Raw genomic sequence first — 22,191 nt, 5'->3', positions numbered from 1 at the left:
TAGAATTGAGTTGAAACTTATAAACTTATGAATTAAATTGTTAAATGTATTTTCGTTTACCGAGATTTTTTATATTGTAAATGAAATTTGCAACTCTAAATCTAAATCGACGGCCCTGAAAACTAACTAAATCGTTTCATTACTATGATAGCATACTATAAAAGCATACAAATTTTACTCAGGTCAATCACAAACGACAGGTGTCTAAATTGGTATAGTTTAGATTATAATTGCAACAATAATAAAAAACACATTTTTCAACGATTTATGTTTGCGAAGGAATGTTTAAATAAAAATTACACCAAATGTTGGTATTTTTTAAAAGTTTGCCGTAGAGTTTTGGCGTTGCTAAGCACTTATTCTATAATTTACCCACTTGCAATAAATTCTTGTTGATATTAAACATATAACAATGCTCATATAACATATGCTATCCATGTGTTGTTGTTTTTCAGGAATGCTTATTATTTTTGTTTTGTGCGATGTGTCTAACAACATACGACAAATTTAATTGTCAGCTTATCCTTCGACCGATTTAAATGTAAATTGAATTAGCGTATTCAGTTTCAGAAGTTTAACCGGTTACAAATTAGCAAATTACTTGCGAGGTATGTTTAATGCCATCGACACCGTTTGAAGCATCCAAGGTTAGAAATTTAAACAATTTTAAATATTAGTTTCATATCAGTTTCAAATCTATCACTGGTTCGTTGTTCGTTATCAGTTTTTGAACTTATTCTTGCATAACTAATTCAGTTTAATGCACTTAGCATATCACATACAAGTTTTGATATGTGTACAATGTTTCACAACCACAAATACCTAGGTAATTACCCAAAAATCAACCAATTTGCAAAATTGGTTAAATTTTTCAGGTAGTTTACGTAATAAAGTACAACCACCTGCGTAAATAAATCGTTAACATTTTGGTTAAAAGAATAACAATGTTGATAAGTTATATAAAAAAACACAACAACATAAGGTTTATTAATTTACAAATATTAACAGTTACAACACAGTAGTCTAATGCTATCACACATGTTTTCGAATGCTTCGCCAAAAAATGGCGAGATTTAAAATCTTTGTACAGTCGCGCTCTCGACACCTCCATTCACCTCGAGCTTTCCCTTCGGCGTGTAGTCCTTGATGAAGATGGCGATCAAAAAGTTCCCGACAAGAACAAAAATGAAGAATGTGTAGCCCATGCCCATGCCAAACATACCAAAAATCACCTGAAAGATTTTTGTCGATATGACGGCAGACATGGAGAAGTGAATGGTCCAAAACTTGCTCAGCACGTTGAGGGAGCGTTTTGGAAGACTTTCTTTCAGTTGCAGCAGCGATAGCACGCCAAAGCTGAACGTGTGAAAAACGTTCCACAACATTAGAAGGAAGAGTGGCGCCCAAGTAAACAGCTCGTTAATCTGATATAACTCGTTGCGGAGGAAGAAATACAACGCTACCAACACGTAGCAAAAAATGCACGCCAGTGTGCCGACAAGTAGATTCGTCTTGCGGCGAATGTTCTTTGCAAAAGTAAGTGCCAGAATGATGTTGATCAGCGCGGTGATGCCATAAATAATGGAGCACAGTTTTGGATATGGGTTCGCAGTAGAAGTGAAGATAATCTGGGAATAGACCAGGTTAGCAGGTCCGCCGCTGTACTGCTGCACGAAAACGATAAGGAACATGAGAAAAAGTCCGTTGCGGCTGTCGCGGTCTCGCAGCACTTCAAAAACGGTGAAAGGTTTGCCAACTGTGTTGGACTCGCGTTCGCCTTCAGCTGTTTCCAATACTGGCGGTGGTGTAATGTTCTTGGCCATAGACATCTCGTCTTTCTCCATGGTGCTCTCCAGAGCATTGCGCACTCTCTGAGAAGAGTCAGTCTTGCGCTCTAATTTGGGGATGAGTGTAAAGCCAAGAAAACCAATACTGGGAACAATCACGGCATAGAGGGCGAGTGAGCGGAAATCCACAAAGGCCCCATAAGTAAAGGTGATCAACACTCCGACGTTGATCCCTACTGGGAGGTAGTTGTTGATCGTATCGGCGAGATCAGGATCGCAAGTATCCTTGATATAGCGCTTCAGTTGGCCCATGCCATAGCCGTTGGCGAAGCCAACGCTAGCGCGGCTGCCGAGAAACCAAAATATGTTGCGAGAGTAAAACATCAGCACCCAACCAGAAATCTGCAGAAAACAGCATAAGGAGACTGCCAATTTGGCTGGGAGCAGTTTTGAAGTTGAGAACAGTGAGCCGATGGTGTTGCCTTCCATGAGGAAGCCCGCGATGAGTGCGGTGTCATCCAGAGTGATGGGAATAGGTGTAACGTCGTCGTTCAAAAGATAGGGGTAGGCAATGCAGGGCCATCCCAAACCCATTCCAAACGTCACCGACAAAAATGCTCCTAGAATCAGTAATTAAACAAATGGTTAAAATCGCTCAAATGCTTTCGTTAATTAAAAATATATTTAGTAAGACAGTCGCATTGCATCGCATTAACATTGCGTTAATCATCGGTAAAGTAATTACGTTAAGTTTGTTATAATTCCTCAACCTCCAGCATGCATTAATTTCACAGAAAATGAGCCATTATGTATGTAAAAAATTGTTTCAAAGTTAATTTTGTACTAGTTGTCACGCTTATTTATGTATTTCACAAGTTTTACACGTTTTTATGTGACTTTTATTGTAATTGCCACAAACGAAACGCTTCAAACGCATAAATTACAAATTCCAGTAAGTTCGATACGAATCTTGTTTTTCGTGCCACTGAATCTGTATGCACTCACCGAAAATAACGGGGAGTAGTTGCCGAAACTGCTCGGAAAGCTCGATTGTGATGAACATCTTGATTTGGTTGAGAGTTGATTGATCGTAGCACTGTAGAAATTGAACTAATTGTTGTTAAGTCACCACCGACGATTAAAGTCCCACCAAGCTCAGCGTCGTTTTACCGTGCGAGTCTGAATTCACGTGCGGTGCGCGGGCCGTACGAGCACATAGCGTCCTGCGGTTCGAATCGGCGACTGCCTCCCTAACGGCGGGCGCCGATTGTATTTAAAGCGCTCGCCACCACCGTCAACGCAAGCGCGTCCTTCGCAAGCGCTACCGCGCCTTAGCCGCCATCGCATCGCTAAGGACAACAAATTGTAAATAGCAACAAGATGTTTTGGGCGATAATAAGTCACAAATCGCGTCTAATTTGTGACCCTCGCGAATTTTCGCAAGCTCTCTAGGTACTTTCGGCGTCCGCGTCGATTAGGAACATTACGGTTTGTGTGCGCCGCGAATTAGATCAAAAAATAAAAATAAACGAAAAAACAGGCGCGCAGTTGGACGTAAATTATTATCGGCGGAAGGCACGTGACGCCGACGCCAACCGAAACTGGCAAAAACTCAAAACAAGGCAATTCTTGGGAAATAAAAACAAGAATTTGACAATATCTACTTGTGCCTACAACGAAAACAACACAACCTGAATATCTATAAAACGCCGGCTTGTAAGCCTGTCCACATCGCGCCGTGCCAAGCATTTAATTAACAATTAACATTGACATTGTGCGCCAGCGATAACAGGCGAGCGAGTAGGCGGCCTCTTCGATTCTTCGGCGCCTCGAAATTGGTGCGAAATTAAAAATCAATCAGTCTAAGTGCGCAACTCATTTGCATATGCGTGACTACGCACGCGGGAACCACATTGTAAATTCAAAGTTTTTGTGATATATTTGCAAAACGATGAATATCGGTATCAATATTTGTCAAGCGGTAATTAACGCCATTTTATTCGCTTGCGTAGGAAATGCGCTAACTGCTATTTTCAAGCTCAATTACGATATTTACAGTGATTATCCAACCCGCTAATAGATCACTCACATAAACTATTCAAACTTAAATCACTTTATTCTGTTGGTCAGCATATTGTGACAAACAGAGAGCTTAGCTAACATAATAGGATGGTTAACATAGGATGCGACACGTGCGCAAGATTCGGCGCCTGCTGATGGGCAAATTTCGGCTAAACTTGGCCCAACTCATCCTTAATTCATCGCAATAATGCCAATAGTGTGAATGAAAATCGATAAGGATAAAAAAGCGCTCGCTACTGAATTTTCATCAATTATCTAAAGAGCAAATATTGTTTCTGTAATTTACATTTTCAAATCGATACAATTGAATCGATAGTATTGAATCGGAATACCTCGAAGGTGGATTTTGAACAGTGACAATTTTTTTAATTATAACCCAATGCACAAATAGAAAGTGATCGCAGGTAATTCGCGTACAGCAAAAATTTCCACTATTGCTTTGCCTGAGAACGTAAAATACGCCGTGGCGTCATTGTTTTAAGCCGTAGTTCATTAACCGGTCTTAATTGATATAGGAGAGTACAGAAACTAATGAACAAGTCATTAAATCGTTATTAAATTGGAGACATAAAAACATATAATCCAATCAATACATTAGCTTGGTGTTTAGAGCGGAGTAAAGCTCGAAAAAGAGGTGGAGTAATGGCTTCGTGGGAGTTTTTTAGAGTAAATCATAAAAATAGTATAATCCTTGACCAAGCTCCCAGATGGAAATCCCGGTGCCAAGCTCCTTCGCCAATTCCAAACGCTTTTGAATCGAATGCAGCGTCGGGTAGAAGACAACGTGTTTACCGTCGGATTCTCTATAATAAAAAAATCAAGGTGTTATTAAATGCAATAAAAATCTTATGCTTACAAAATGAGATAAGAATGAAAAATGTGTTGCGGCACAAATGTTATTTAATTTAATACAAAATCAAATGCACGTGTGAACGGTTAGAAATCTGTTTCTTAGATACGTTGCTTGATTACAGAAATTGTTTTTGTTTTTAATTACAATAACCACGTATGCTATCATGTTGCATATCATGTATTTGAACGTTAAAAAAGTTAACAATTATTTCAATTTCCTTGAGTAACCCGGCAGAATATGCTTGTGCTGTAAGAGTACCTACAAAATTTTTTTAATTAAAAGTTTCAGTGGAAAATTATTCTATAAAAGCATAACGCATGTTAAAAATAAATTTGTGTTCATGACCTGCTGAGCTCTGCATTTCTACCTTTGTCGTACAAAATTAAAAATCTAATATGTATAAAGTCATATTTAAAAAAAATATTTTCAAACAAAATCGACTTTGAAATCAACGAACTACGAAACTTTGCAAATGGGCTGATTTCAATGTAATAAATTAAATACTTCATTCAAAATACTCAATGAAGTGGTAGACTAAAAACAAACAAAAAATGTGAAAATATTTTTCAAGTGTATACAGGAAAAATATATTTTCAGTTAATTAATTCTTCAAGTATACCGGATGTCGCACATGCATATTTGTATGCATATGGCTACTTGTATTATTTATTTATTTTTTTAAATTATTACACATCGCATGAATACGCTACTCATACCCGATCGTTTGTTTGTTCGTTCGACATCCACACATTATCGTATCCAGTTGACTGCAGCTTCAAGTCGCCGCTTTCTATTATCTGTTTTTCCACATGAAAACGTATTTAATACTTTCTTTAATATACAGAATTAACACTTATATCCTACTACCACGTCCAAGTACTCTACGTTCCAGACGAGATGTTACTCACTCTCCCAATCTTTTTTGGTTTCTAATTGAATAAATTTAGGTACCATTCTCTTTATGAATTTAAGAATTAAACGTTGGGCAAAATATGATCTTTTTTGAGCAAAAATAACGTTTCGTGACCTGAGTTGTTGTTTTCTTAGTTAAAAAAAACGCTATTTCATGTTGATTTATGTGTGCTTAATTGTGCTACTATTAGTAGAGTAAAGAAATGTACTGTAACTGAATTCAAACCCTCCCTTATTATACTCCCTGTATTATTGTATGGCAATCAAATCTATTGGCGATAATAGTAAGTTCTGTTTAAAACAAAATATAATAAAAATAATCCTTTTTTAATTTTTGAAACAATCGAAGTAGCCACAGTTTTTGTTTACGTCAACAATTTTTTTTTTTTGCACAATTGTCATATTTTTTTCAATTAACCTTCTCCATAAAACGATATTCGGCATCACACATAAAAGCTAAATTATTTATCTAAAATTTTCGGCACTGATTGAAATAATGGGTCGCTATAAAAATCAAGTTTTAGAAACATTGAAAGGCTTTACAGCATTTATTCGCCGCTGTCGCATGAGGTACCCAAATTCTCCGGCGGCTAAAGTCGAAATGAAGGGCATGCAGGGTTGGTTGAAGCTGGACAGCCGCAAAAGAGTTAAATTTGCCAATGTCGGGAACAAAGAAAATGCCGTACAAAAGATGAGAAGACGCGCGTGTGAAGGCACTAAAAAGCAAAAAAAGATAAAGATCCGCCTCATCCGAAAAAGAATGAGCACAAAATGTCACTCAAAAAACAAAAATAAGAACGCAAGATACCGACCAATCTCACGGGCGCGTTATTACGGCAGGAATGGAAGAAATTGAACTCATAAAAATGAAAAATCGGTTTATCGAAACCACTCACAATTGCGAGTAAATTTTATGCTTTGTATATTAATCATTAATATACAAGTGACCGTACATGCCTTATTAATTCCACAAGATAAGTAAAAACATAATAATATAGTCTAATGACATAAAATAGAGGTTTGCATTCAGAAATTTCGGGTTATGACTGAAATAATGAATGTAATAAGTAATATAGACTTATTGACAGATCCCCTTAACAATTAAAATTAAATACAGACAGCACTTCGCATATAAACAATATAAATTGTTCTATCGCATGAATGAAAATGTGATATGGTTCGTGCTATAATAACCAGTCAGTATCTAGTCTTGTCCTTGTTTTTGTGTTTTTTATACACAAAAATGCATTCATAACTAAAACACATTTTTGCAAAATATGTAATAAATCACAAAAATTGAAATTAATGTGACATTCGTTAAGACACAAAATAATGTTTAAACTTCGTTTGTCAAAACGCAGCGTTGAGTACCGATACAACAACTTTTCTATTTTACAAGTTTTAATCATTATTGGAAGTAAATCGGAAAAATTGTATTCATAAAATTATAGACATCGTAATCACGACATTTGAAAAAAAAAAAACGGGTTTAGAGATAATCGCATTTACGTGTATACCTGAGTCATTCACACTATTATAGACTAAAAAACAAGCTATATGGCGCATAACGTTTTTGAAACGAATGGGTTAGGTTTTGAATGAACATTTCAGGCAAAATTCTTAAGCTACACGTGCGCGGTAAATATATGAGGCGCAATAAATTAATCATTTATAAACAAGGCGATTATGTTACATTTTCCGCCCAACAAAACAATATTTAAAATTTTAGCGTAATCGTCGTCATTATTAAATGTTTAGTAATCGAACATCAACTTCTTAAGTTTGATTTAAATATCGTGGCCGTAAATATCGCTTAATTGAATATAATATCTTCAATTTTGCGCATAATTCCTTAATTCGTTGAGTCGTGAAAAAAATGAAAAGAATGCTTGGCCTGTAGCAATTCCATGATTAAAGTCATGCGAATAATTTCATTAGCAAAACACGTCATTAATGTTTGTTTTGCTGCATACCAGTAAAGAAACAAAAAAATACAACGTAAATCTTACGAAATAAAGAAATAACTCCGTATGTATGAGCAAAAAATACCTGAAGTACAATTTGTTTCATTCGATTATTACGTAGTTGAACAAATGTCGCGCGTGTCGGAGTTTGAAGAATGCAAGTGGTTCAAAAAAATGCTCGGAAAATCAACAACCTGACGTTGTTAGCAGTGCACTTAATTATAACGCGACGAGTTACTAGAAATTGATTGTGATTGTGTCGATTTTCCGTCATAGTGAGTATATAATATTGATGTATTTTTAGTTCAATTGTCGCATTTAAAACGATTAACTAATTTCCCCGCATTGACATTGACACTTCTACATAACTGAAAACGGTCTAGAACTAAATTCTCTTTATAAAATTAAAAACACAAACGGCACAACGTTGCATAAACATTAATATTAACGCGCTCGGAATTGATAAGACTCATCCACGTCGAGCTGGAAAACGCGAACGACGACACCAAATTTCCAATTTCCATATCGCGCAACATTGCAGCACATGTATTTTGTATTTTGTTTTCATTTATCACGCTAGTGTTTAGAAATCGAGCACGTTATCAACCTTGTGCCTATTGCACGTTTAGCTTAATTCGCAAATATAGGCGAGAATATTACCAACGCGCTGATTAGGCTTGAGACTTGAATAGAATACCAAATATTTTGCTTTTCGAATGTTGAGCGTTATGCTCATTATCTTCAAGAACCGGAACACGGTTGGGCATTGTTGCAGTGCGTGCATGCATTAAGTAGATAAATTAAATTTACATATCAATTATTTTGCTATAAAATATGACATTGAATACTCATAATACATTGATAAATGGCATTTTCATGAAGACAAATGTTTTGTTTGTAGAATGCAAAATTAAATTATTGACTTACTTCACTTCGAGGAAATTTTCGGCGGACTTGGAATCATACTGGATTTTCCCCTTCAAAGCGGCAACTTTTTTTAGATAATCATGATTTACAATCGGTCCACCGCCCGATGGGTTGTAATCCATCCCATAAAAATTCAAACCTGTTAGGATTTTCGCCGTTGACTCATTATCGTCCGACAATGATTGAATACAATCTTCAACCCACTTTAATGGAGCGTTCGGTCCTGAAAAGTAGAAACATTTTTACAACCAAATGGGACACAAGCGCAATATTCTAAACTGACCTGGTCGATGGATATTAGAATAGTCATAAGTCATCAACGAAAATGCAGTCACGTCGTCCTTCAATTGCTCGAATTCTTCATCGGTGAAGTGAAAATCTTCACCACGCTTCGGTGGAATCGTTATAATGTAATCCAGCGAATTGTGTGTCAAAATACCGCCGATTGTCTTCATTAGGTTTACCAGTAGGTTGTTCTTTACCCGCCCAGCTAGCACGGACCATACTTCAACCACAAACCCATCAAAGTTCCACTTTTGTGCTGCCTTCACTAAAGTTTTAGCCAATGCCTCAATCTCATTATTGTTTGAAAGCAAAGTTACAAATTCATTGCCTGACCAATTGTCGAAAAGAACCCGTGGTACAATTTTAACGTTACTTGCTGCACCATTCTCCTTTACTGCCTTCATCCACCCAACATCCACATCATGAGTACCAGTTACTTCATATTTCAAAGGTCCCTTTCTTTTGATTTGCAGCCACACTGGACTGATATGTGTAAACTTACTTGCAAATATTTTTGCTATATCATATCCTTGATTGTTCCACTATAAATAAACCAGTGGAAGATGAAAATCTAGTATTTTATACATGAATAAATTACTCACAGGTGTTACATATCCTAAAACCATTCCCTGAAAGTTTCGATGTTGGGTATTTTCATGGTATGCTTGATGATTGGCTTGAATATCATCTGTAGTTGGATGAATTGATATTAAATCCTTCTGAACAACTGACATACTCTGTGGTCCATGAAGAACATTTTGTTTGTTTTCTACTTTCTTGTGTTTTGGTGATTTTGGACTTAGTGTTGCATTAGATATCTTGAGGAACAAGAGGAATGTTAAAAAGTAGAGGATTGCTTTGTAAGTCATATTGTATAGGAATGCACTTTTTAATTACTATAAGACACAAAAACTGTTAGGATTTATCATTTAATAACTTCATATCTTAAAGTGCTCTATTTCGGTGATAAGAAGTTAACCTCATACATTCGTAATTTGTTTGTTTTGACCACGAAGTATAGCCAGGTGTTTTTGACGAACAGATTTAGTTGCAATGTAGGCAACCAAAGAAGTAGTAATCAAAATAAATAATAGGTAATAAAAATAAATGTTCAAATACTTGTATTAAGCAATATGGCTAAAGAAATAAATATAAATATTCAAAAAAAAGTTCATTAAAATCCAGCACATTTTTTTTTAAATTTTAACTATAGGCAACCAAATATTAACTTGAAGGGAACAGGATGATGCAGCAATAAAAATACGTTTGAAGGATGTATTCATAATTAATTCCTTAATCAGGAGTTTATCTTATCAATTTGTTTAGAATATAATTTAGAGAGAGAATTTACTATTTCATGTGGAAATACCCAAATTTTTGTAAATTTTGGTTTTACGTGATTACCACAATTCGTTGACACTTCGGGAGTGTTCGTAAATTGAATGTGTGGGTACATCTTATGTAAATAATTTCATTGTATTCCGTGCTAAAATCCTGCCAAATTCGCAGTTCCTTGCGTTCGTTGAGTCACGAAAACGTGATATCCTCTGCATGGTAGGTGCGAAGTGTGAAAAACGCAACTGCAGGCAGTAGTGTAATGCATTGATACACCAGCCACTTTGCGTCCGCTCGTTGATTCTGTTTTGATTCAAACGTCGCAGAACCACCAACATCATGATGGAGCCATCATTTTCGCGCAACGAAATCATCGGCTTTGTGATGCGATTATCGCTCGTGAGCGCCGTCACTTTCTTCAGTATAAAATGGATAATGGAGCGAGTGGACCCTGCCAACAAGAACAAGAAGAAGGCAAAGGAGCGCGCCGAGGAAGCCCTGAGAAAGTAAGTCTAACCTCCAATTCCAGCGCAAGTTTGTAGCGCTATTAAAATCAATATGTTTGCACAAATTTACAAATAACATTCTTTGAATTGTGTTGACAGATTGGCGCAAAATGGTAACGCACCGTTGACACTCGACAAGCTCACCGACTATGAGATGCTCATTGCACAAAACATAATCAACCCGCAGGACATTAAAATAACATGGGGCAACATTGCTGGCTTAGATGGGATTGTGGAGGAATTGCGTGAGACCGTGATACTCCCAATTCAGCGGCGTGAGTTATTCGCGGATTCGCAGTTGACACAACCGCCGAAGGGCGTTTTGCTGCATGGTCCACCTGGCTGTGGCAAAACATTGATAGCAAAAGCCACGGCGAGAGAGGCGGGCACACGCTTCATCAACCTCGACGTGTCGATCCTCACCGACAAATGGTACGGCGAGAGCCAAAAACTTGCCGCAGCTGTATTCAGTCTTGCCATCAAACTGCAGCCGTGCATCATTTTCATCGATGAGATCGACTCCTTCCTCCGTGCACGGAACACCACCGACCACGAGGCGACGGCGATGATGAAAGCACAGTTCATGTCATTCTGGGATGGACTCATCACCGACCCCAATACGACCGTAATCATCATGGGTGCGACGAACCGCCCACAGGACCTGGACGCTGCCATCTTGCGTCGCATGCCAGCCACATTTCACATCTCGATGCCGAACGCACACCAACGCTACGAGATTCTGGGACTGATCCTCGAAAACGAGCCAATCGAGGACAACTTCGACCGTAAGAAGATTGCACGCATCACAGACGGCTTCTCCGGCTCGGATCTGCGCGAGCTGTGTCGCAATGCGTCGGTGTATCGCGTGCGTGATTACATGCGCAATTCGATGAAGGGCGGAGCAACAGCGGAAGAGGTATGCACGAGCACCGCCAGCGGCGTAGACTCCGAGGACGAGTACCACGACGCCCTGCGCCCCATCACAATGGACGACATGCTCGCTTCCTTCAAGAAGATGCGCGACTCGAAGATGCACTGCGGTACGCTGCCGCTGCAACTCCGCCTCGACTAGCATTCGTTTCCGATCGTCGAGCGTTACTTGGCCAATCTGAGTGCGTACATCGACAAGTCCGATGAATTCGCTGGCACATTCAAGCGAGTCAAGCCCAAAATTCCAGTCGCAGATTGACTACGTTAGCGCCATTGTCATTGTGCTCGTTTTGCCTCACTTCTGTTGTACATAGCGATTGATTCCCGGACGATGGGAATGCATTGTGTGATTGTCCCTCCTTATTGATTCCGAACGGACCACTTCGATCATTTGTGCAAGTGCGGCGTTACACATTCACTCATGTACAATTTGTTGGAATCTGTATCAATTAAACTTTAGTCATTTTACAAGAGCGGGAATTTTATTATTGCGTTTCCGATGGAGCTGAATAAATGGTCAAACTTCATTTGTTGTTATTTTGTGTTTGACCAACAACGGCGTGGCGGTACGAAATCGTGTGTACATATTACAAGAATCGAGTTGTTATAGGAAATAGTTATCTATCTCAGTAAGCCATATGTAACTGTGCACTGTTGGTCTATTAATTCTATTAATAATGTTTAGAACTAATGTTAAATCACTAGATTACTCATTCCGCAGTTGCATTGCATTTCTATTTTGCAAAAAAAAAACAACAACTGAAATTGGATCTAATGTCAACTACATTCAAATGATATATATATGAACACCCGCAATGGTATCGCTTTTGTTTATTTTTTATTAAGTTATACACTATGATTGTGTTTTATTTTGTGATACACGGTAAATTGATTTGTTAGATATAGTATTACCTTGATTTGTAGATGAATAAATGCAAGAATAGAGAGAATGCGATAACGAGTCACATCGTTTTTTTTTATTATAATCATGAAATATTTGTGAAAATTAAAATTGGAATGGTTGTACCTGAATAATAACACAGAAATCTAATTTACGTTGTTTTATTTGTTTGCCATGTTTTACCAAAATGCCCAAACTCAATGCAAACAAATTGAATACTGCGTGTTCATTGAAAGGTAGACGTAATTAATACTTCCACCACTTATTTTGTGTTTGCTTACTGAAATGTAATCCATAACGTAAACTGTTTATAATTAATATACTACGGATCGTGCGAGTCTATCGTAAATTGCAGTTGGCGATTGTTTCTTTTGTTTTTTTTTTTATCAACAAGATTGTCATTTGATTCGTATACATTATACAAAACCTCAACGCAATTTTGATTCATTTTTGTAGTATTTTTTTGTACCAAATCTGGAAAGATTTTTCCCGTCATTTCGCAGACTTGTTGCTGTGCTCAGCCTCGTTTTGAATTTGGCGCGCGCCCCGTCGCCGCGAGTAGCTTCCCGTGCTTTACATGCTGAGGGCGCGTGCTCCGCGAATCTCTTTTGGGACACGGTTTCCATCTTGATCACATGTGAGTACATCAACTTGGAGTATTATTTACCGTTGCAATTAGTCAAATTCACTAGCATCTTGTGCATAATCAATTATCGTGAGTACTAACGCATTCTAATTCGCCGCCTAAGTGTCCCGGCCGCCTGCGATTTACTCGGCGTCGCAGGCGGCCGATCGAAATTTCTTTCGCGGCCGCTGCATGACGATGCGGTATGCTTCGCGCCATGTTGCAATTATTTTCGCGACCGGCACAGCGTGTCTTGCGGCCCTTCGCTTTGCTGCACCAGCATGCGGCCAAGGCGATGCGATGCCGTCGGGTGCATTTCACGACGCCGGCATGTTGGTTGATTTTACGAGCGTGCGAGCCCCCAACGTCAAATTTGTGGTTATAGTTCGGCGGTGTCCACATGTTGCCGCGTGGCCATCGCAGCAAGGGGGCACTCGGCACCGCGCTGGCGGCGTGCTCATTCATTCCGTTCACGTTCGTGGCCCCGCAACCATATATTCATACTTACGCTTTCGTTGTTCACAGCTCGTTTCGTCTTTGCGACAAGCAGATCCCGACACTCACCGGACACAATGGCGGATATTGAGGATACCCACTTTGAGACTGGAGACTCCGGTGCCTCCGCCACTTATCCCATGCAATGCTCGGCCCTACGTAAGAACGGATTTGTCATGCTCAAGGCTAGGCCCTGCAAGATTGTTGAAATGTCTACCTCAAAAACTGGCAAGCATGGTCATGCTAAAGTTCACTTAGTTGGCATTGACATATTCTCAGGTAAGTCAGGCAATCATTTTTATCACATTCTCTCCTCTTATTAGCAAACACATTCCTTAACAAATAGTAATTGTAATTTTCATTTTTAATCAAACAAACGCTTAAAATTATGTTATTGCATTTAATTAACAACTACAAGTAAAATCGTCATGCATGCCTCTCAAAACTTACAAAATTTAATGTGAATTGGAACTATTAGTAGTTGTATGTGTTTGATCCTATCGTTTCCCACGTCCCTATTCAATGTTATATTTTTGGCGTGCAACTTTTAATTCACTGGCTTTATAGGCAAGAAATATGAAGATATCTGCCCTTCAACTCACAATATGGATGTGCCACATGTGAAGCGTGAGGATTATCAGTTGACTGACATTTCCGACGATGGATACCTCAGCCTTATGTCCGACAATGGCGACTTGCGCGAAGACTTGAAGATCCCAGACGGCGATGTCGGCGCCCAGCTGCGCACCGACTACGACGCCGGCAAGGATATCTTATGCACCGTACTCAAATCTTGCGGTGAAGAGGTGCGTTGCGTTTATTAGAATACAATTTTTTAGTGCTATCTTAATTACTAATATTCAAATTTAAACAGGTGGTAATTGCTGTCAAGACAAACACTGCCTTGGACAAATAATGGCCGGCACAGGTCCCCCTCGTCCACACAATAAATTAAAGACAGTTCGAGGGCGTTACGATACCAACAATGATAAACAACATCAACATTCAGGACCCATGTATAATACTATAATGCTTCAAACAAATATTCAAGACATCAGTCGACCGTTGCATTGGTGCCCGGCCGAGATCGGCTCATGTAAAATTCAACAATCCCATAAAATTTCTGCGTTCTACGTCGTTGGACAAAATGGAAACTACCTGCAACTTGATTTTTTTAAATTGAACATCTTTTGGTTAAAATAAACACACATTTATTTTAGAAGAGCATTTGCTTGACGCGGCACGCTGCGCCGCTGAACTCACTACTATTTTAACTGTAACGATTGATCTAACTCATTCCAAATTGCGTTTTATTGGTGAGGACGAACGCGCGGCAGCAGTCGGGCGGAGAGAGCAGATTCAGAAGAGGCACTTGCAACACACACACATATACACGTTTTAACATCGCAGAACTAAGCAAGTATTAACGATTGCTATTCAATAAACTACCTAGGGCAGCAGCGGGCATTGCAACGCCAATTTTTAAATTAAGTACTAGGAAGAAGACGATGTTCTATCTTTTTATTTACTAAAATGATGCGCTCGGCATTGCGCAGAAAGATCGAGTTTTGTTCTTTTCTGTTGACCCCCCAGTCAGTTGCAATGCTTCCTATGATCTACTAATCAGTAAATTGCAAACCTTTATTAATGATGTACAATAACTTTACAAATATTTCTTGATTATGATTGTTTTTTATCATTAAAAATAATAAAAATTGAAAAAATTGTGCCTATTTAATAACGATTAACAAAGAAATGGCACGCACCATTGATTGCAATAAAATGACAATTTCGTTGAAACGTTTCATTTGCCTTTTACGCACGTTAAACTTCTTACTGCACGGATATCTACCCGGCCTTGTGTGTAACGCTTTGTGATTGTGAATAATTTTATCTGGTGGAATTTTGTGTGTTGGGTGTAAAGGTCTCAGGGTTATCAAATGAATTTCTTTCGCTGTTTGCTGCAAAAGTGCCAGAGTTGCAATATTGATGGCAACACCATGATTATAATTTCTGACGCCAGCGACAATGGGGCGGCGTTAGCAAGCAATCAATTGTGTCCGCGATTGATTTTTTCCGCGGTGCGGAATTTTAAATGTCGCGCGGTGCAGCGGTTTGCCTGATTTGCGGGGTCTCGCAGGATGAGCGCATGCGCGCCGCCCCTCCAGTCAGCACCGCCAGTTTGACGCTTGACACGGCGCCCGGCTGTATTCATATATTTATTGTTTGCGCTGTCACATCAACAATTTATGCTAAATTCAAATCCCCGCATCGGCACAAGCAGTTCGCGCGCCGCCAACGATTGCCGGGCACCCCGGGGCGTCTGCCGTCTTTTCGCCACCGCCGGCCCGCATGAGCAGCGCGCCGACAAATGCCCGAAAATAGCACCGCCGCCGCTGGGTATTTATAAACGCGCGCGTACGGCAAAGGATGCTGCCCATCATGAACCACGGTCTCTTCGAGCATCACCAGATCAAAGTGGAGCCGATCCGATTCTATCAGGCCCAGCCGCAACAGCTTCATCCACTGCAGCAGCCGTACCGCCCTGGCGAACACGTGAGCCACCACCTCAATTGCCACCCGCACCTTGCATGCCCGCTTGCCGTTGTCTGCTCTCTATGTAGCCGTCCTAGACGATGATGCGTGTGCTAGAAGATGACACTGTCTGTCTTGCAGCTTAGTCCGCAGCTCAGCCTGATGAGCGAGCCCAGCACGCCGACGTGCGACATCAAAGATGAGGTCATGTCGGAGGGCACCCTCAGCGGGGATGGCTCTACCGCTGCGAGCATGCCGAGCGCGCCGCCGGCGAACAAGATGCAGACGTGCAAGGTCTGCGGCAAGGTGCTTTCCTCCTCATCCTCATACTATGTGCACATGAAACTGCATTCAGGCCACAAGCCTTTCCAGTGTACGGTCTGTGAGGCGGCGTTCTGCCGCAAACCCTACCTGGAGGTACACATGCGTGTGCACACTGGCGAGCGGCCTTTTCAGTGCGACCAGTGCCAGAAGCGCTTCACACAGAAGTCCAGCCTCAATACGCACAAGCGCGTCCATACCGGCGAGCGGCCGTACGCGTGCGAGATCTGTGATAAACGCTTCGCAGTGAAGAGCTACGTGATTGCACACCGCTGGTCGCATGTCTCCGATAGACCAATCTCGTGCGACCGCTGCCAGATGACATTCACCTCCAAATCACAGTACGCGCTGCATCTTCGCACGCACAACTCCAATATCTGCTACGAATGCACCGTGTGTGGCCGGACATTCGCCAAGGACAGCTACCTGATTAGGCATCACTATCGCGCGCACTCTCAGGACCCTTTCATCCTCACCCAGGGAACGGTGCGCGGCGTGCCGCACAAAGCTATAGATCTGATCAACAAGTACGGCGCCGGCATGGGCAACCAGGGCCAGGGTCAACCATCCGGCGGCATGGAGGGTCCACCGGGGAAAAACACATAAAAATCATACACTTCCTTGTAAGACACGCGCAAGGAACGTTTTAGCACCAGTCGGTATACTCAGTTTTTATGAGTATATCGACTGTGTTGCAAATGACTACCTCATTTTGAGGAGTTAGGTCATTGCTTGAGAATTATACATTTTCAAATTTTATCTGTTCAAAATTCTCTACGTTGCCATCTCGCCCATGTACATAGTCAGGAATCAGCGCCGGGCATTAATTGTGATTAGAAGCTTTATAATTATTATTACTCCCTCGGAGAGAGTGTAGCGACTAACAGCCACCCTAGGTAGATAACAATTAACATATTTATTTGGAACGTGATCAAATTGTTTCCGTTGCTGGGAGTTATGCTCACACGAAGGAGGAGTATGAAACATTTCGCTTCCAAAAATGTAGCCGCTATAAACGCCACAGCAAATGCAACACCACAAAATACACAATAATAAGTAGCAAGCAGGATACCGTTTTGCAATTCATTGTACTTACTTTGTCCGTAGACGAAGATGGGTCGTAGTCTCACACACAAACATTTCTAGCAAACGCAAATTGAACAAAATGAGATTAGCTTTAAGTACATAGAATATAATATGTACCTACAATGAGTAGATTTAGTGGTTTTAGAGAACAGTGAGGTGCTTAAATATTACTATAAATGAAAGCCATGTACATAGTGCCGCCGATAAAAAGGAGCAAATATGAAGAGTTATTTTTCGTACGACGAAAACTATCCGATATGAATCGTAAATATTAATGATTAATATTGTGAGTGCGTAATTGAGTGAATGTGCGCGATGCCAATTAGTCGCGGTGCCGGAGAAGAAGGCGAAGGGAGACGGGCCCAGCGTTTGGCTTCACTTATCTTGCCGAAGCAATGATATGTTTTAGTATCATTTTGGTACAATATGAGAATTCTTAAAAAATTACAGTAAACTGACTGTGTATTATAACCGTATTTATAGGTTCTTAGTGGCGCGAAATCGTACACGCAAATCATAACATATACACATACAAAAATATATTATATATAAATATATATAAAAACATTAATACATATATAGAATATTTATTGTAAAAAAGTTCATGTATGCTTTTTAAATTAATATACAGATATGAAAACGGTTACACGTTTTTCTTTTCACTTGGGTATTAATGAGTATTATATCTTTGAAACTATGAAAATTGTCTGCCCTAAGGGGAGTATTAGAAGATTTCAACGTTCGGTGGATGCGAGTTAAATTGAGTGTACAAATGTTAGCAAATTGTGCATGCGTTGCGGTGTAAATGATTATATTTGCTTATTTGATTTTAGGATCACATCAACGATATTATCGCAGGACGAAGGAATCCGTACATTATAGTCCGATCTATGGTTTAATTGTTATTACCTGGAATTTCTATATCTATTTGGGGCTGCGCTACTGCAACGTCAGCTACTGAAGAATGCATCCCTGCTGCGGAATAAGCAAAAAACATGCAGCGACCAATTTGGTGCTGATCCGTCATGAGTTTGCATCGATCCAGAATGGTATTTAAATAATAAATGGAATCTTGAGATAACAGACTTTACTCCTGGTTTTAATTTACGAATGTAGGTATTTCCTAGTATTAAAAACTTGTTTTAATGTATTTCATATAATTTGTAAACAATTTTTAGCAGAACAAAAACAGATGTCTGCCATAATGGTTTATTCTGAAATACATGTTGAAGAACAAGAATCTTTGTTGGACTGTTGGAAATGAGGAATTGCGACAGTAGAAGTCGAAATAATGGTCATTTATTAATCTATTAGATATACAATATATATCTGACATTTCAACGAAATAAAAATATTGGACATTTTAAACAATTTTCCTTCGTTCTGCTGGGTCAACAATAATCTCCAATAAGATATATACACATACTCGGCGTTTTAAAAATTACAAAATATTTGAAGATCAAAACTTATTTAACAACGATCATCATTAAGCGCATAACGAGACAAAAACGCAATACACGTCGTAAAATGGAAAAATATGTATGTATAAAAAATATAAAAACAATTGAAATGAGTAGACAAATCATATATAGTTCATGTAAATGTGTCGTCGTAGCGAAATAAAAATGGCATAAAAAATGAAATAATATGTGGCGCAACGCAGCGCGCCTTTGTGGTGCTGCAAGTGCAGCGGGTTACTGATAACGCCTGCAGTAATAGCCAAGCTCCTTACACATTTGGCAGTGCAGTTGGGGGTGCACCTTGCTCTGGTCGGAAACATCCAACCCGTCGGGTTTCTCCAGAGGGCGCTGCTTGTGCGGGTACACGTTGATATGGCACTTAATACATTCTTGGCCCTTATTGGCCCAGGAATTGCCCGACATCCACTTCCGCTTGCACTGCGGGCATTTGTACTCACCGAAGCAGCGCTTCCTGCCCTGGTACGGCGTCTTACCTTCTCCCTTGGGACGAGCCTAGGAGAGTTCAGACAAGGCAAACCAATTAGACGAAAGAGCATTGTTGATTTGCTATTACCTTGGGACAGTCCTTAATATAGTGCCCCTTCTGGAAGCATAGATGGCAGAGGTATGACGCGGGAGGTCGCTTTAAGCGACGGTTCTCACCGATGGTAAGTTCAGTGAATTGATCTGCGAGCTCGTTTATGTCGGTGCTGTGGTTCCCATTCGATCCGAAGTTGTTGTAGAGGCTATATGCGGCCGAGTACTGCGATGAGAAAGGAGTCCAGCTTGTAGACGGTAGCAGTTTATGCTGAAAATGCAAGAGACAAATTAATTCAGGTAAATGCTCACCGCCCGCCCGAATACACCTCCGAAGTCTGCGAGTCACAGTCACCGCGCACGTCTGGCTTCCTTCGCGTCACGGGTCGCGGTATGTTCTCATATTCGTAATCGGAATTATGACCGGATTCCATATCAGTAATGTTTTTAAGGTGATGCGGAAAAAAGTAACGTTGACATTGGCAGTAATATTTTTCCGTGACCATCTCTGATTGTTTTTCAACCGCAATGATTTTATAACGTTTGCAAACAGTACCTGATATGGTTCGTTTCCATGGTCCATCGAGGGCATGTAGGATATCCAGCCGGCAGTAGTATAAGAATTCTGATGGGGGCTGGTCGTGGGGTGATGATACAGCGAATTGGTGAAATCGTTGTGTCGTTTCATGGTGGTGAGATTGCCGTTGAGCGAAGTCGCGGACGATATCATTGTCGCCGTCGGTGCCATCGAGTCAACTAAGATCAGAATATGAATGTACTGGTCTCTTTCTGGGCTGGTACTAGCAGGGAATGGTAATCAAAGTACCGAAGGAAAGCCAAGAACTTGAGACGTGCTATTTTGCATCATTGACGAATTCTTCAGATTATCGCATAAACAGTCCAAGAAAAATAAATGCGCGCCAATAGCAGTCGACTTGGTTGTCCAAATAAACAAAACCCCGAGAAAACGTACACGAGTGCGACATGTAGGGCAACAAGGCGCAATGCGTTTCCATTTTTATTGGGCCTTGGATGCTAAAGCGTCAGTTCTAGCGTCGGTTAATCGAGTACGAACCAACATATCTGAATGTTGGTAAAATAATGGCGTATCGAATTTTGCATATAAACAAACCCAGCGTAAAGTAGAGCTATAACAAAATTGGTTGGCCAATATTTGATAAAAAGCCTGCGAAAAGAATTCGAAACGTCCACCAGCGTGACAATGATTTTTCTTGAAAAACGTTATGTAGGTATATTGAAAGCACGGTTTGTTGTATTAATTCAAATCTCCTCATGCCTACAATATGAGTTGTATTTTGAGTTTATCTTTTGCCATTCTTAGATTGGTCCAATTTGTAACCTCCATACACATGTAGTTATTGATGTCATAATTCGCTCGTTTAATAAGATACTATTATTACCGAATGCCGAATGTTGCTGCTTAAATGTGCATCACGCGCACACAGCGACGCGCATGCTGCAGTGACGAAGTCCCAAATAAATAAAATGGGATAGTATATGTAACCTGCAGCAATACCTATTCAACTATTCGTAAGTATTACTATTTTCTCATGGATGAATGATGGTAATAAGTTGGATAATGAAATGTGCTTAGTAGTTTACTAGGGTAGATTATAGAAAATGTTCTTCGAGAGTTATTCCTAGTTATGGACGCACTACTATATGAAATTGTACTTAAATTGTGTGAATACAAAATTATAATTTGGCCGGGTTAATTGTATGCTTGGCAGCGTATCAAAAAAAGGCATTTTCCGTTTCCTCAAATAAAATCCAAGACCGAGAAAACGCCAAGCAAAAACAACACATGATATACTTCAGTTTAAACGGGAGAGTTTGATAAGCACATGCACCTTCACCACTGGATCACTGGTACTCGTCCTTACCTTTTCGGAATCGAAGCACTTGCGCACGGTCACTTCTTGGCTGCGCGAAACTGGTGAGAACAAACCACGCGAACGATTGTATTCCGTGCATACACATTCACATCGCGCCCGCCTAGCATGCCGCGTGATCGTTTTCGGGAATGAACATGGAATTACGTTTTCTGATACGGCGATGAAAAATAGAAGGCACGAGGAAGCCGTGGGGTTTTTCGCTCGGCGCGCACGCCGCGAGGTGCGCCTGTGTGCGTCGCTTTCTGGGAATATTAGAAATACCGGCGCGCGCGCTCTCCTTGCATTTGGATTCGGGTTCGTGGGTTTGCGTTTTCGGACGGACGCACTCAAAAAAAGTCAAACAAAATTCGTGCGCTGTACAAGGTGTGCGCGTGTGTGGTGTGGCGGGAAAGTAGGGGAACGCTCCCGGCTTAAAATAAGTCCGTCGCGAACTCGTGCCTGAGCACGCGAGCAGATATCCGCCGATTCAGATAGATCCAACGGCGGAAAATCGCGCCACATGACGTCGCCGCCATCTCCACCGTCTCCGCTCTCCAACAATTGCATTATCTGCAACTGTGAAGTGCGATGCTGGTTTCGCGCGCGTGAATCACGTTCGAGCTGTCTCAGCGTCTTGCACTTCCAGCCAACGGCTGTATGTTTCCTATGGAACAAGGTGGCCATTGTTACGCAGCAACATTGCACCGTCAAACATCACAAGAAGCATCACTGGTAAAACATGAACTTGCCAAATT

General features: G+C 40.4%; 6 protein-coding genes across 9 annotated transcripts; 3 read left to right on the top strand and 3 right to left on the bottom strand.

The window, feature by feature from the left end:
• Positions 1 to 951: 951 nt before the first annotated feature.
• On the bottom strand, positions 952 to 3,032 carry LOC135793011 (facilitated trehalose transporter Tret1-like). Its single transcript, XM_065303853.1, has 2 exons — positions 2,793 to 3,032; positions 952 to 2,407 (listed from the first exon to the last, which is right to left on the bottom strand). The coding sequence occupies exons 1-2, from the start codon at positions 2,848 to 2,850 to the stop codon at positions 1,074 to 1,076; spliced, it is 1,392 nt and encodes a 463-aa protein (XP_065159925.1). The 5' UTR covers positions 2,851 to 3,032; the 3' UTR covers positions 952 to 1,073.
• Positions 3,033 to 3,884: 852 nt separating this feature from the next.
• Positions 3,885 to 9,956, bottom strand: LOC135797266 (chitinase domain-containing protein 1). Its single transcript, XM_065309523.1, has 4 exons — positions 9,413 to 9,956; positions 8,809 to 9,352; positions 8,526 to 8,748; positions 3,885 to 4,672 (listed from the first exon to the last, which is right to left on the bottom strand). Exons 1-4 carry the CDS (start codon positions 9,677 to 9,679, stop codon positions 4,531 to 4,533), a joined length of 1,176 nt encoding a protein of 391 aa, XP_065165595.1. The 5' UTR covers positions 9,680 to 9,956; the 3' UTR covers positions 3,885 to 4,530.
• A 293-nt stretch (positions 9,957 to 10,249) lies between these two features.
• On the top strand, positions 10,250 to 12,632 carry nmd (no mitochondrial derivative). The gene is made up of 2 exons (XM_065309536.1): positions 10,250 to 10,651; positions 10,751 to 12,632. Exons 1-2 carry the CDS (start codon positions 10,485 to 10,487, stop codon positions 11,721 to 11,723), a joined length of 1,140 nt encoding a protein of 379 aa, XP_065165608.1. The 5' UTR covers positions 10,250 to 10,484; the 3' UTR covers positions 11,724 to 12,632.
• Positions 12,633 to 12,964: 332 nt separating this feature from the next.
• Positions 12,965 to 15,402, top strand: eEF5 (eukaryotic translation elongation factor 5). Of its 2 annotated transcripts, none has more exons than XM_065309569.1 (4): positions 12,965 to 13,119; positions 13,633 to 13,881; positions 14,170 to 14,408; positions 14,477 to 15,402. In XM_065309569.1, exons 2-4 carry the CDS (start codon positions 13,680 to 13,682, stop codon positions 14,516 to 14,518), a joined length of 483 nt encoding a protein of 160 aa, XP_065165641.1. In that variant the 5' UTR covers positions 12,965 to 13,119; positions 13,633 to 13,679; the 3' UTR covers positions 14,519 to 15,402. The 2 variants fall into 2 exon arrangements, with proteins under 2 accessions (XP_065165641.1, XP_065165648.1); XM_065309576.1 differs by having other exon boundaries at positions 13,060 to 13,197.
• A 394-nt stretch (positions 15,403 to 15,796) lies between these two features.
• Positions 15,797 to 18,188, top strand: LOC135797281 (oocyte zinc finger protein XlCOF15-like). Of its 2 annotated transcripts, none has more exons than XM_065309550.1 (2): positions 15,797 to 16,158; positions 16,279 to 18,188. In XM_065309550.1, exons 1-2 carry the CDS (start codon positions 16,033 to 16,035, stop codon positions 17,062 to 17,064), a joined length of 912 nt encoding a protein of 303 aa, XP_065165622.1. In that variant the 5' UTR covers positions 15,797 to 16,032; the 3' UTR covers positions 17,065 to 18,188. The 2 variants fall into 2 exon arrangements, with proteins under 2 accessions (XP_065165622.1, XP_065165630.1); XM_065309558.1 differs by having other exon boundaries at positions 15,797 to 16,222.
• A 639-nt stretch (positions 18,189 to 18,827) lies between these two features.
• On the bottom strand, positions 18,828 to 21,790 carry LOC135791961 (zinc finger CCHC domain-containing protein 24-like). Of its 2 annotated transcripts, XM_065302578.1 has the most exons (4): positions 21,446 to 21,790; positions 20,098 to 20,297; positions 19,579 to 19,812; positions 18,828 to 19,517 (listed from the first exon to the last, which is right to left on the bottom strand). In XM_065302578.1, the coding sequence occupies exons 1-4, from the start codon at positions 21,540 to 21,542 to the stop codon at positions 19,239 to 19,241; spliced, it is 810 nt and encodes a 269-aa protein (XP_065158650.1). In that variant the 5' UTR covers positions 21,543 to 21,790; the 3' UTR covers positions 18,828 to 19,238. The 2 variants fall into 2 exon arrangements, with proteins under 2 accessions (XP_065158650.1, XP_065158657.1); XM_065302585.1 differs by lacking the exons at positions 20,098 to 20,297; positions 21,446 to 21,790 and adding an exon at positions 19,871 to 20,070.
• Between the last annotated feature and the right edge of the window lie 401 nt (positions 21,791 to 22,191).

The sequence above is a fragment of the Atheta coriaria genome, unplaced genomic scaffold, assembly GCF_025399875.1.
Source record: "Atheta coriaria isolate IRGN ID8LTWV9N9 unplaced genomic scaffold, Caltech_Dcor_3.1 hic_scaffold_1_pilon, whole genome shotgun sequence".
In the NCBI taxonomy this organism is placed as follows: domain Eukaryota; kingdom Metazoa; phylum Arthropoda; class Insecta; order Coleoptera; family Staphylinidae; genus Dalotia; species Dalotia coriaria.
The sequence above is the reverse complement of the archived record's forward strand: the minus strand, read 5'-3'. Positions and strand labels throughout refer to the sequence as shown.

Bases quoted from the DNA above. Each gene is read 5' to 3' on its own strand.
- LOC135793011 (XM_065303853.1), bottom strand. From the start codon at position 2,850: ATGTTCATCACAATCGAGCTTTCCGAGCAGTTTCGGCAACTACTCCCC. The intron at 2,408-2,792 runs GTGAGTGCATAC...TACTGATTCTAG, and splicing joins ACTACTCCCCGTTATTTTCG to GAGCATTTTTGTCGGTGACG.
- LOC135797266 (XM_065309523.1), bottom strand. From the start codon at position 9,679: ATGACTTACAAAGCAATCCTCTACTTTTTAACATTCCTCTTGTTCCTC. The intron at 9,353-9,412 runs GTGAGTAATTTA...GTTTATTTATAG, and splicing joins TTTTAGGATATGTAACACCT to TGGAACAATCAAGGATATGA. The intron at 8,749-8,808 runs GTCAGTTTAGAA...TCTACTTTTCAG, and splicing joins TTCTAATATCCATCGACCAG to GACCGAACGCTCCATTAAAG.
- nmd (XM_065309536.1), top strand. From the start codon at position 10,485: ATGATGGAGCCATCATTTTCGCGCAACGAAATCATCGGCTTTGTGATG. The intron at 10,652-10,750 runs GTAAGTCTAACC...TTGTGTTGACAG, and splicing joins GCCGAGGAAGCCCTGAGAAA to ATTGGCGCAAAATGGTAACG.
- eEF5 (XM_065309569.1), top strand. From the start codon at position 13,680: ATGGCGGATATTGAGGATACCCACTTTGAGACTGGAGACTCCGGTGCC. The intron at 13,882-14,169 runs GTAAGTCAGGCA...CTGGCTTTATAG, and splicing joins TGGCATTGACATATTCTCAG to GCAAGAAATATGAAGATATC. The intron at 14,409-14,476 runs GTGCGTTGCGTT...AAATTTAAACAG, and splicing joins TCAAATCTTGCGGTGAAGAG to GTGGTAATTGCTGTCAAGAC.
- LOC135797281 (XM_065309550.1), top strand. From the start codon at position 16,033: ATGCTGCCCATCATGAACCACGGTCTCTTCGAGCATCACCAGATCAAA. The intron at 16,159-16,278 runs GTGAGCCACCAC...TCTGTCTTGCAG, and splicing joins CGTACCGCCCTGGCGAACAC to CTTAGTCCGCAGCTCAGCCT.
- LOC135791961 (XM_065302578.1), bottom strand. From the start codon at position 21,542: ATGTGTATGCACGGAATACAATCGTTCGCGTGGTTTGTTCTCACCAGT. The intron at 20,298-21,445 runs GTAAGGACGAGT...TTCTGATCTTAG, and splicing joins AGTGCTTCGATTCCGAAAAG to TTGACTCGATGGCACCGACG. The intron at 19,813-20,097 runs GTACTGTTTGCA...TTGCATTTTCAG, and splicing joins ATGGAAACGAACCATATCAG to CATAAACTGCTACCGTCTAC.